At 41.5% G+C, this 14,183-nt stretch overlaps 1 protein-coding gene across 5 annotated transcripts in view; it reads right to left on the reverse strand.

Moving 5' to 3' along the window:
* The window catches only part of vps8 (VPS8 subunit of CORVET complex), a 253,578-nt gene that overhangs the window by 216,844 nt on the left and 22,551 nt on the right, over nucleotides 1-14,183 (reverse strand). For all 5 annotated transcript variants that reach the window (XM_061690460.1, XM_061690459.1, XM_061690463.1 and 2 more), the window contains 2 exons: nucleotides 8,365-8,461; nucleotides 1,691-1,723 (listed from right to left, as the gene is read on the reverse strand). In XM_061690460.1, coding sequence (XP_061546444.1) covers nucleotides 1,691-1,723; nucleotides 8,365-8,461 — 130 coding nt within the window. The remainder of the gene's footprint in view (nucleotides 1-1,690; nucleotides 1,724-8,364; nucleotides 8,462-14,183) is intronic.

Here is a 14,183-nt window from a genome sequence, read left to right on the forward strand (position 1 = left end):
ACCACCTTCAATTTCAAATTTCAGCCTCATCACTCGATCCGATACTCTTTTCACCTCAAGGACATTCTTAGCTAACTCTTCTTTTAAAATCAGAATCATCTTTATTTGCCAAGTATGTCCAAAAAACACACAAGGAATTTGTCTCCGGTAGTTGGAGCCGCTCCCGTATGACAACAGACAGTCAATTGACAGAGAAGTTGAAAATATTTATGTGACCCGCTCTGGCTAAAGAGTCCTCATTAGCAAGGTATAGTTTCGTGAATTGGATAAAAATAGAGCAGAAGGTGAATATTTTCAATTCTGATTGACAATGTGAATCATTTCACCGATTCATAGCAAGTGGGTCTGGAGAACCTGCTAGCCAAATTTATATAATAAATCGTCTCTTGACAACATTTCATGAATAATTTATATAAATATATGTAGCAACCAATAAAAGCCGAAAATGCACCATAATGTGACCCTCCAGCACGGAGCCAATCGGAAGTCACACGGCAATGCTCTGAGCGCAAGCCTGTTAAACAAAACATCCTTCCATTTTCTGAGCCGCGTAAACAAAACTTGATCTTCAGATCCAAAAGGAAGGTGGAAATCTCCCCTGGGGACATACATAAGGTCGGGAAATTCCAATGACCTGATTTCAGTCCTCTCGGCAGAAAAACGTTTGGAAATTAGGAATGTGTGGATGACTTTAATTCATATTTCACATTTTTTTTGATGTGTTACTGAGGCACTATAGAGATAATATTACATCCCAAATACTAGAAAAAGTTGGTTTGGCAAATTATATTCCCATTAAACATTTTTTTCTCAAAACTAGGGATTCCAATTGGCAACATTAAAATTGTAATGTAAATGTAATTTTGTCAATTTTTTAGGTACTTCCATGTAATATACAGTGGGTACGGAAAGTATTCAGACCCCCTTAAAATTTTTCACTCTTTGTTATATTGCAGTCATTTGCTAAAATAATTTAAGTTCATTTTTGTCCCCTCATTAAATGTACACACAGCACGCCATATTGACAGGAAAAAAAAAAAAATTGTTGTTGTACATTGATTGCGACTGCATGCTGTAGTGGTAGAAATAAGCGAAGTTATTATTAATGGGGAATTGGTAATTGCGGCAAATAGCCACTGCCTACTTATAGTGGGGGAGGGCGGACGAATGCCAAAGGCCTACTTGACCTTGTTTTTAACCCCACCCAACAAATCAAGACAACTGAAATGTTTCAGTAGTTAAACGCCATTATGTCAACAATTCCGTAATAAATTGTTCGCAGTCCTTGCACGTTTTCAGTCCTTCAAACATATTTAATGTAATTTGAACAAAAAAGATTGATCAATTGACATGAAAGATAATTTAAAAAAATACCTTTTCTTAGTTAGTTCTTAGATTAAATGCAAATGGTATTGAAGTTATAAGTACAACTGAACTGTACTTAGTGATCATTTCCTATACCACTAGAGAAAGCCTAAGTCCCACCACACTGAGAATCACTGGTGCATCTCATTGCACTTTCCTCTGCAGTCCACTTCTTCATAAAGTACCCGCTTATCTGTTAAAGTACACAAATCTGCCAATCTTCCATCAATCAGGTGCACATTATTTCCTTGAAATATGCTTGAGCACAATTAATTAGCACCCCTGATTAAAATTTTCTTTTAAGAAATGCAAAGCCAATACTCACTATGGCAGTTGGTAATCCAGCATCAACTTTGTCCTGAGGAAAAATACAAATATTATTATAGAAAAATGCTTTAGTCAAGGGGTTGTTCTACAATGGAGAGCGTTAAATGAAGCAAAATGAAATAAATCAACTCAGCAAAATTTGTTGTTTCCCCAAAACCTTATCAACTGAAAGGGAGGAGACACAGAACATGCATAAAAAATAAATATAAAATGATCTTGATGCACATTTAATGTCTAAGATAATATAAGACTTGCAAAAATAGTTTTCATTATCTCTTGTATGTGATTAATGCTAACAAACTGCACTAAAACTGCAACCATAATAAACCAACATTAAAAGCATAGCAATACTATACTACACAATACTATTCTGCCTTTTATGTCACACTCATATAGATTGACAGTATGACACACAGGATTGCTTTTCTTATATTCTGTTCTAGTTAGCACCACCTAATGGTCATGTTAATTGTCAATCGCCTAATCTTGAAGTAATAAGTGTGGAAATTTGTCAGTCAATATGATAAAAGCTGCACTTGGGGAAGATAGCTGTGAACAATCTTTGGCCATCCTTTTTGGTTTGGTCTTAAACAGCACAATCTGTAAGTCTATAGGTTTATATATTAATAATGGGTGATATAGTATTATTCTTTGCATTTAATTACAGTGTTAGTTTATTTTCAAGGTTTTTGAGAGTCATATATAATGTCTATGTGGCCTATCTTTGTTTAGAAAACGCAACGGAGTGTGTCTGTATTGTTTTACAGTTTTACACGGCTTCCATTAAAGTGCCCAAAGTCAACTCCTGCCTCCGGTGCTTTGTGGAAGAGTGTTTAGTTCGCTGCATAGCTGTGGACACGAACGCATAGTGAGGACAGCAAAGTAAAAAGATTTCTACATCTCAAGAGCATCTTCGCTGGCTGGAAAACCACATCAACACTGAGAGCAACGTCGGTTACACCAAACACCAGCAACCAAAACAAACTGGAAGTCAGATCAGAATAAAAAAGGCCTCCATCATCAGCAGCAGCTGGACGCTACAAGAAATCTAGTGGCAATCCACGTTCCAGTAAATCTAATGTCAGCGTCACTGCGATAGACGCACAAGTAAAAGCTGAAGTGGCACTTGTAAAAGCTACGTATGCGAAACGACAAATAGAGATGACAATTGAAAAAACCCGTGTGGATGCCACAGTAAATGCTTTGAGATCGGAAGGTGAAAAGCTGCGTTGGCAGCTGCAGAAGTGTTTGAAGCAGCTGCGGACCTAGAGGACAATATAAGAGGACCCAGAAATGTTTCAACGGTCGAGCCGTCGCTACAACGTACCTGCGACTGTCAATATACATTTCAATAACCAGCGACAAGACCCGATTAGACTACATATGGATAATGAAGTGACCCGATGGGCACATGCTTCTCAAGCAGTGGATGGTGTGCAGCTCACACACCTACAGCATGTTGTCACCATTACCAGTCATGCTCAACATAGCGCCTCACCAACCCCTCAAGTTCCGCCTCAATTGGGCAACAGCCCATAAGCCCTAACCAATTCACCACTAATGAACACAACCCCTTTCGATCATGCAACAGCAAAGAAAATAAACAGTCACAGCGGTCGACAGCCACATCTGCTGATGTGTCGGATCTAGCCACTTACTTGGCCCGTCAAGATCTAATTCTATCAGGGCTCAAGTTTTTCGACAATCAACAAAATGGTGTGGAACCGGTTGGATCAGAGTAACGGTTCAACTGAGGACATTGAAGCATCTCTTTTCACAAGGCTAGAGAATTTGCAAGAATCCAGAACAAAGACTGTCAGGAGCTACAAGAATTAGCAGATCTGCTGGTTGAAGTTGAAGCAGCTAAGTGAGTTGTCTACCTGCCTGGCCTGAGCTTCATTGATACAGCTCGAGGAGGAAACCCCATTGTGGGGAAGCTCCCATATAACCTTCAAGAGCAATGGGTAACCTGTGGTTTTAGATACAAGACGGAATATGCAGTTTCATACTCACCATTTGCAGTTTTTTTCGAATTTTGTGAGGAATCACGCTGAAATGAGAACAGATCCCAGCTTTGCATTCCAATTTTCAAACAACTCATATCAAGGAGCTGAGTGCACTCAGGTAAAGCCGTGGAAACTTAGGACCCCTATTTCTGTCAACAAAATACAAGTTAGCAACTTATACTCCGACGTTGATGAGAAACCTCAAGAAAAGCTGTGCCACATTCATCGAAAGCTACACCCCCTAAATAAATGTAGGGCTTTCCGTGAAAAAACACTTGCGGAGCGTAAAGGGTTTCTTAAAGAGGACTTTATATGCTTCAAATGCTGTGCCTCCATGACCCATCAAGCCACAGACTGTAAAGTTGACATGCGCTGTTCAGAATGTCATAGTGATCGTCATGTTTCAGCCTTTCACGTTGGTTCTTCCTCCTGGGTTGCTAAAAGAGTCAATCTCACTGACCAGAGAGCATGGCAGGGAGGAAGATGAACGGGCATTGGAGGTCGCCACTTCAAGTTGCACAGAGGTCTGTGGGGAGAACTTTCAAGGCAAATCCTGTTCCAAGATCATTCTAGTCAACATCTATCCTCAGGCATCCGCACAAAAAGAAGAAAATGTATGTGATGTTGGACCCCAGAGTAATTTGTCACTGGCAAGGTCAGTTTTCTTTAACAAATTTGGCATTCAGGGGAGTACATTCCCTTACACCCTCAAGACATGTTCTGGCACCACTGAAGCGACTGGGAGAAGAGCAAGCGGGTTCATGGTAGAGTCTACTGATGGAAAATTGCACTTCTTAATACCAACCCTCATCGAGTGTAATCCAATTCCCAACAACAGGGACGAAATCCCTACCCCAGAAGCTGCCAGTTACTATGACAATTTGAAAGCAATCGCGACCAAAATCCCACCACTTGACTCCCTAGCCGAAATCTTATTGTTATTTGGCCGGGACATAATCCGTGCCCACAAGGTACACAGTCAGCATAATGGACCACCTAATGCTGCATTTACCCAACGTCTACATTTGGGGTGTGTTACACATAGGCGACGTCTGTCTCAATGGGGCTCACAAACCAAACGTGAATGTCCTCAAGACTACCATCTTGGAAAATGGACAACCTAGTCTGTTTCCAAAAATCTGAGAGCAATATGCATGTGAAGGAGAGGTTTGTAGGCGAACCACATAAAGCTCTCCGCGAAAACCTGGGCAAATACTACAGGGTGATTGAAAAGTAACTCCCTATTTTTAAGTACTTTCGTATATTTCTTAACTATAATTCTTACAAGAAATGAACATGAGAAGAAAGTGTATTGCATGGAGTTTTATTTAAAATTCAATATGGGCGCCAGCATTAACCACCAGTTTCTCAAGGGTAACCGCATTAACTGATTTCACAAGGAACTAAGACATAACTTCTTGTATTCATCCTACAAGTTCTTCCAAAGTTGTTGGTTTGGTAGAATAGACTTGCTCCTTTAACCAACCCCACAGAAAAAAGGAACATGGAACATACACAAAAAAAATTTTTTTTTAATATTACAACATAGGAAGTATTTTAAAATAGGGAGTTACTTTTCAAATCACCCTGTACATCGTCGGTCACTCACTCAACGACAATAAACTTGCACCTTCGGTTGAAGATGAAACATTCCTTCGCATTATGAATAAAGAGTTCACAAAGGACAGCTCTAATAGTTGAGTGGCTCCCCTCCCATTTTGAAGCCCCAGACAGCGCCTGCCCAACAATCGGCAACAAGCATTCAATCGCCTTATGTCACACTGCCGAGTTCTGCTACAGAAGCCACAAATGAAGGACCACTTTATGGATTTCATGAAAAAGATCTTCAGCAATGGTCATACTGAAGCTGAACATGCATCGGAGAATGACCAGGACGGTTGGTACTACCGAGCTTTGGGATCTATCACCCCAGAAAGCCAAGACAAATAAGAGTTGTGTTCGACTCAAGTGCACAGTACAACCACATATATTTGAATGAGGTGTTGCTTCAGGGTCCAGATTTTAATAAGTCTGATTGGAGTCCTCCTGCGGTTCAGGAGTGAACCAGTCGCAATCATGTCCGACATTCAACAAATGTTCCGCAGGTTTGTGGTCAGAAAGGATCATCTTGACTACCTCAGGTTTTTTTGGTTTCGTGATCATGATCTCAATGGCAAAGAGGTCGAGTTCTGCATGAGGGTTCATGTGTTTGGCAACTGTCCATCAGCTGCTGCAATGTACAGGTGGAAAAGGACTGCAATGGAAAGAGAGCATGAGTTCGGTGCAGAAATCAATGCTTCGTAGAACGTCGCTTCTATGTCGACGACAGGTTGAAATCATTTCCCAGCGCAAAGGAGGCGATTGATGTGCTGAAAAGAACAAGATATGTTAGCCTAGTCCAACCACAGGCTTCACAAAATCAGCTTCAATGTGTTGGAAGTCATGAAGGCTTTCCCAGGGGAAGACCTCGCTAAAGCCCTATTCTCCTCCACTGCAACACAGGCTGGGTCTTGGATGGGATCTGTCTACTGACACTTCGTCTTTCATGCAGTAGCTGATAAAAAAAACCTTCATCCAACGCGGTGTACTGTCCACAGTCAACAGTTTGTTCGACCCACTAGGATTTTATGCACCTGTCAGGATTCAGGGGCCTATTATTTTAAGAAAACTTACCAGTGACACCTGCGAATGGACTGCTCTGCTACCTAAGGAGAAACAAGAAGAGTGGCTAAAATGAAAAAAATACCTAGAAGCTCTTCAAGATTTGAAAATTCCAAGGATATGTACTTCACTGTCTTTCTTGGTGGAACAGAAGAAAAGGATGTGTGTCTTCTGTGATGCATGCACTAAGGCAATCGCTGCGGTCGCATACCTCAGAGTGCCAAGTGCAGAAGGACAAAGTGAAGTAGGTTTCATTCTCTGCAAAGCAAAACTAGCCCCAAAACCTGACATCACAATACCTCGACTTGAGCTTTGTGCAGCAGTGCTCACGGTGGAGTTGAGAAGTCTTTCTGGAGGAATGGGACACCAAAGTAGACGAGGTAAGTTCTTCTCTGACAGTAAGGTAGTGCTTGGCTACATATCTAATGAGTCAAGAAGATTTTACGTTTACGTGCATAATCGAGTCCAAAGGATTAGACAATCTACATGAGTGAACCAATGGAATTACATTCCGACCGAACAAAACCCAGCCGATCGCGCTACACGAGCTGTCCCAGCCAACCACCTAGCTTTCTCACCTTGGTTAGTTGGACCATCTTTCCTCACTCGCATACAAGAGGTTCAGCCCAATGTAGAAGTCTTTGAGCTAATCGATCCTGAAAAGGATGAAGCGGTACGTCCTACAGTAAACGTGTGTGCCACCAAACTATCTGTTAACATGCTTGGTGGTGAACGGTTTCAACGTGTTTTTTGAGTTGGCTGTCTCTCTTACAAGCTGTATGCTCGGCTGTCAAACATTGCCCGCTCTTTTGAACAAGCATTTAAAAACAATACTTGCAGGGACTGGCATGTCTGTGACAAACCTCTTACCAAAGCCCAGATCGATCAGTCCAAGGTGATCATTATTCTCAACAGGCAAAATGAAGTCTACAACGAGAAAATAAAATGCATACAGGCTGGAAAGTCTATTGCCAAGAAAAGCCCTCTTAGCAAACTTTGCCCCTTCATGGACTCACACAGGCTCCTTAGGGCTGGAGGTCGCCTTACCAAAGCATAAATTACTTCTGATGAAGCGCATCCCCATTCAGGTTCCTGGCAGGCAACATACTGCAACGTTGCTGATCAGACACTCACAAGCTAGTTCATCACCAAGGTCGGGACTTTACAGAAGGAGCTATAAGGGCCGCAGGCTTCTAGATTGTTGGGGGAAAGAGCTGTCAGCAGGACAATCCATGTCTGTGTAACATGTCGCAAGTTAGGAGAAAAATGTGAAGAACAGAAAATGTCAGACCTACCTGGCGATCATCTAAGTACTGAACCCCCCCCTTTAGCTATGTAGGATTGGATGTGTTCGGGCCTTGGTCTGTAACTTCAAGGAGGACAAGAGGAGACCAAGCGATCGGCAGTAATCTTTGTGTGCATGAGTTCAAGAGCAATACACATTGAAGTTTTGGAGTCGATAGACACTTCCTGTTTCATCAATGCCCTTAGGCGTTTCATTGCCATCAGAGGCCCAGTGAAGCTGTTCAGGTCAGACTGTGGAACTAATGTCATAGGGGCCCAAAGAACTCCAAATTGACTCTGAGGGCTGTAAAAACAAGTGCAGTCCTACCTGCAAGAACAGGAGTATACATGGCAGTTCAATCCTCCAGGAGCACTCGCCGCATCTTGAATGCCATGCTCCTCAAACATGGAACTGCCAAACTAATGCATGAAATTCTCAACATTCATGGCGGAGGTTGTGTCTGTTGTAGATGGTACCTCCTAGTTAATTGTTGTCAGTCGCCTAATCATGACCATTAAAGTGCCCAAAGTCAACTCCTGTCTCCGGTGCTTTGTGGAAGAGTGTTGAGTTTGCTGCATAGCTGTGTACACGAACGCATTGTGAGGGCAGCATATGTACATTAGATTAGTTTTACATTTCTCTTAGGTGAATAAGGTTGTATACACAACAGCTTTTTTAGATTAATGACAATGAACGTAAATGAGTGTGCTTGAATATTACAGCAGCGGAGACGATCTGCGCAGAGATGCCCTGAAGCATGCTGTTTCGAAGAACCGATCCATGAATTGTTGCTTTCAATTCCACTGGCCTCTTCTTCCTTTAAACATGAACATTACAACATACACAAATACAATATTAACATACACTTTGCAAAAAATATATATCAGCTACTGGAGTACAACATAGTAAATTGCTGGGAAAAAAAATTCAAATTCTAACAGTAACATACTGTTTTCCATTAAAACCGTAATATACACTAAAAACGATGCATTCTGGGATACATCTGTGGGTAGCTTACTGTTTTTTATTAAATATGCTAATATACCATAATATTGCATTCTGGAATGAATTTGAAAATCAACAGGGGGACGCCGCGTAAATACTACGCTGCCAATATTTTAAGTGCAAATGCACGCTGGGAGTCTGGGACACATCTCACATGCGAAGTCATCATCCATCCGAATCTTCTCCAGTGTGGTGAATTCAAATGGGAAGTTACAATATATTTGTCGGGTGATGTTTCATTACACTAAGTCTGAGTGAACAGTCCCATGCCCCCGAACTCTGCAAAAAGTGACCACATGTAGTTTACAGAGCTAAGTACAATGATAAAAACTGCCAATACAAATTGAAAAAGGTTTTAGCTCATCCTTTAAGCTTTAGGGACAAAACCTTTGCAAACAAAATACCTACAAACTAGCTCTGTAAACAGCATGTACTGTAGTCACCACATGGAGATCAACAAGGCATGCTAGCTCAGTAGCACCAAATACAGTAATTTTGACCCACCATTTTGGCCTACCATTATGATCTCTATAAGCATGGAATTTAAATGCAGCAAATTAATGAAATATCCTTTGGAAGTCAGGCAAGCAAGACACACTTTGAAAATTTAATTCAGAGCAGTCCTATTAATTTTTACACGCCTGAAATATGGGGATATAGTGGTATATTCATGAGATAACCATGATAACCAGCTATATAAACCCTGATATCGCAATATTATTACATACTAATAAAACTGAAATTGGTTTATTTTAATCTTCAGGTGGAACAGAATGCTTGATTGTTGGGCAATGAATGATCAGTGTCCTGTGCACTGGCATCCACCCAACATTTGAGACAGGCCTGGCAGCTCTGTTTGTAGTGTAAAAATATAACCAAGAAAGGATTGTGTTCATTTGTCCGAGGATAGGCTCAGGCATGCGGTCATATACTGTATATTCTGTTTTGCCTTTAAAAGTTATTGTGTAGAAAAGAGACTATTGCAAGACAAGTGATTTACTGTTTTCTGAAAGAACATAATTTGAGCTATTTTAATACATTTTCCAGAAACATAATTGATATTTTTTTAGTCTCGATATGGTGATTTAATGGCTACATTTCTAATTAACACTTTCAGTATATACAACCCCAATTCCAATGAAGTTGGGACGTTGTGTTAAATAAAAACAGAATACAATGTTCCAAAAAAGGTGGGACATGGTTGATGTTTACCACTGTGTTACATCACCTTTTCTTTTAACAACATTCAATAAACGTTTGGGAACTGAGGAGACTAATTGTTGAAGCTTTGCAGGTGGAATTCTTTCCCGTTCTTGCTTGATGTACAGCTTCAGCTGTTCAACAGTCCAGGGTGTCCATTGTCGTATTTTACGCTTCATAATGCGCCACACATTTTCAATGGTAGACAGGTCTGGACTGCAGGCATGCAAGTCTAGTGCCCGGACTCTTTTATTACGAAGCCACGCTGTTGTAACACGTGCAGAATGTGGTTTGGCATTGTCTTGCTGAAATAAGCAGGGCCGTCCATGAAAAAGATTTGAGATTAGGTTGAGCTTCACTGGACTCTATCTTCTTACAAGATAAATGGATCCGATCGGACAGTCTGACTGTCGCACATTATCTAATCTGCGTGGTTTGACAGTAGTAATATGATAGTATGCTCTGTCACTGGACCTCCGGTTGACATAGGTCTTACTATGAATGGTAGAAACGCAGAGGCCGTCAGCATCCGACACAGTCACAGCAGTGTCGCTGTTAGAGATGGTGGGGGCTGAACTCGGGAGGCCTTGGTTGGTGAAACAAACCGGGGTGGAGGAGGTATGGGTACTTCTTTAGAGACTGCCTTACTGGAGTGAGGGGGAGTACTTTACTCGCTGATTGAATCAAACTTTCCAGATGCATGGAAGGCTGTTGGAGGTGAAGACAATAGTGAAGAGACTTTGGAGGGTGTAGATGTAACAGTTGTGGCCCAATTCTGTGGTTGGGGCTGTGGTGGAAGTGAAGAGAGTGATGCTGCAGCTGAGTCCTTTGCTGAAGATATTGGTTTTGTTGGCGCTGCAGTGGATAAAGCATTGGCTGGAGACGATGGTCCTTTTGTTATTGTTTTTGTTGTTGTTGTGGCTGCTGGATATGTCAGCTATGTTGTTGTTGGATGCATCGTTTGCTGGTTCCTTTGCTGGTTTGTTTGCTGTCGAGGAAGGAGCTTTTCCCTCGCTCTTCACTTCTCTCTGTGACAACACATAATCCTGTTCAGGCCAATTTTGACACCTCAGAGCGTGGAGGAGGTTATCTGTCAGTCATCTCACTCCATCTCTTTTCAGTTGCGGGCCTCTTCCTCTGAACAGGTCGTCTTGACGCCAAAACCAATGAAAGTTCTCAATAAAATGCAGTCATCTAATCTCACAGACTTTGGACAGCAATGTGTTCAGTTGAAACACCCTGCTGAACTTGTTTATCCTCCCATCAACGAGGGGTCCACTTATAAGTGTAGGAATTGCCAATTCATCAATTCTCAATGGGAGACCGGTCTGGACTGCAGGCATGCCAGTCTAGTACCCGCACTGTTTTACTACGAAGCCACGCTATTGTAACGTGCAGAATGTGGTTTGGTCTTGCTGAAATAAGCAGGGGTGTCAATAAAAAAGACGTTGCTTGGATGGCAGCATATGTTTCTCCAAAACCTGTATGTCTTTCAGCATTAATGGTGCCTTTACAGATGTGTAAGTTACCCATGCTATTTTCACTAATACCATCAGAGATGCTGGCTTTTGAACTTTGCGTCCATAACAGTCCGGATGGTTTTTTTCCTCTTTGGCCCAGAGGACACGACATCCACAATTTCCAAAAACTATTTCAAATGTGGACTCGTCGGACCACAGAACACTTTTCCACTTTGCATCAGTCTATCTTAGATGAGCTCAAGCCCAGAGAAGCCGGCGGCGTTTCTGGGTGTTGTTGATAAATGGCTTTTGCTTTGCATAGTTGAGTTTTAAGTTGCACTTACGGATATAGCACCGAACTGTATTTACTGGCATTGGTTTTCTGAAGGCGGCACGGTGGCCGACTGGTTAGAGCGTCTGCCTCAATCGGGTTCAATCCCCGGCCCCGCCTGTGTGGAGTTTGCATGTTCTCCCCGTGCTTGCGTGGGTTTTCTCTGGGCACTCCGGTTTCCTCCCACATCCCAAAAGCATGCATGATAGGTTCATTTACAACTCTAAATTGCCCTTAGGTGTGAATGTGACTGCAAATGGTTGTTTGTTTGTATGTGCCCTACGATTGGATGGCAACCAGTTCAGGGTGTACCCAATCTCCTGCCCGATGATAGCTGGGATAGGCTCCAGCCCGCTTGCGACCCTAGTGAGGAGAAGCGGCTCAGAAAATGGATGGATGGATAGATTTCGGAAGTGTTCCTGAGCCCATGTGGTGATATCCTTTACACATTGATGTCGGTTTTTGATGCAGTGCTGGCTGAGGGATCGAAGGTCACGGGCATTCAGTGTTGGTTTTCGGCCTTGCCACTTTCGGCCTTGCCGCTTAACTCGTCACTTCAAACCGCATACACTCGTTGAAGTCTCGGCGCCCTTTGCACAATGGTGATTGCACCGGACTATTGCAATATTAGTCATTCGAAGTGCTAGAGGACTCCATCTTTTTGCACAATTGTCAAAGAAAAAAAAATGTACCGGCATTACCAGATAACTATTAACCCTTTATGGCTCAGTGACTGTTTTTTTTTTGTCAATGTCTTTATGTCTCAAAAGTGTTCTCTGTCAATTGACTGTCTGTTGTCGTACTAGAGCGGCTCCAACTACCGGAGACAAATTCCTTGTGTGTTTTTTGGACATACTTGGCAAATAAAGATGATTCTGATATATACATGCAGTCCTACTTATATTTAGTAAATGAGAGAACATTGCATAGTTCTGCTTATATGTTTGATTACCAGTGCAGAGTTTGTAAGATGCAAACAATTCTTTATTATGCTCTAATATCATTCTATTGATGGCACAAAAAACAGCAGCAATACTATTAGGCTTTACACGATTTTTGGGGCCGATCACCGAACAGAGAATTTTAAAAAACGATAACCGATCACCGATCCGATCACATGATGGAGGAATGTGTCTATTTAAATGACTTTTTCATTTACTGCATACACGTAATTGCTCAAAAACTTAATTGCTCAAAAAAATTGCTCAAAAAAATCATATTTACAATAAATAATGTATCTTTGTTCCTCTATTTATGCCAGTGAGGCATAGTGACAGACCGAACGAATGAATGGTCTTCTATTAGATGGCAAGAAGTACATACAGTAATTAATGTATCCACTTTTTGTGACATTTTTGTTTGTTGGTGTGCCGTGAGATTTTTTCAATTGTAAAATATGTTCCTTGGCTATAAAGGTTGGAAATCACTACTCTAGTCAGATCGTGTATTTTAATCAGTCAGGTCAAACCAACATTACATGAGAGAAATAATGGGTGCTAACTTACTGTAATTAAATTATTTTTAATGAAATGACTTCACCCACACCGAAACTTTAGAGCACTGGTGTCAAACTGGTGGCTCGGGGGCCAGATCCGGCCCGCAACATCATTTTATGTGGCCCCCGAAAGCAAATCATGTGTCCCGACTTCATGTTTCTTGTGAAAATACCAAAATTGGGGTCTTTACTTGTATAATGTTGAGAATTTTTTTTTCATTTTGTTACCAATCACCTTTTTTAAATAAATGCAATAATAGTTGAACACTTTTTATTGGCTTCTGATTTTAAAACTAGTTATCCATCAATTTGTTGTGTACGTCATTATATGAGACAATATTTTATATGGGTTCACAGTCATAACGGCCCTCCGAGGGAACCCTTAACTACAATGTGGCCCGCAACAAAAATGAGTTTGACAACCATGCTTTAGAGCATGATTCGACAGAACAGCGGCATGTTTACGTCCAACCGGTCGTGCTACCACTTGCTTGCTAGGCTAAATAACGTTTTTTTTTTTGCCTGCTTGCGAGCCGTATCGTATTAAAAGTATGTAAACATACCGCAAGCAAGCCTTCAACGAATGTCCTCTCCTGTCCTGAGCACCGGTGACCACCAACACACGTTTTCCCCGATTTTGTCCTCATAATATAGTCGGCGCGATCCACTCTTGTTGTCGTCGCCACGGTAACACTGTGTATCCGGTCGCATTTGAGTTGACAAGATAGAAGTTCAATGATCGTAAAAAACGGGATGCGGTGGTATCGGAATACAAGATTTTATTGCAGTAGTCTGACAGTGCAATCTTGAAAGAGCAAATTTGTCTTGTAGTCTGAGCCGGGCATTACGTGTTGTCTGTTCAACACTGCCGGCGTTTTTTTTTGGTTTTTTTTTTTAAAATAACTATTGGCCGTCAGATATTTACAGGACTACACCAAAACACAGGCGACAAGGCTAAAAATAAACTAGGTTTTGGATTCAAATATACTGTGCACGATGGGGACGTGGAGTAAATGTATTTTGCAGAGCCGATCAATGACGTCATTGA

This window comes from Phycodurus eques, chromosome 11, assembly GCF_024500275.1.
Source record: "Phycodurus eques isolate BA_2022a chromosome 11, UOR_Pequ_1.1, whole genome shotgun sequence".
Taxonomy (NCBI): Eukaryota; Metazoa; Chordata; class Actinopteri; order Syngnathiformes; family Syngnathidae; genus Phycodurus; species Phycodurus eques.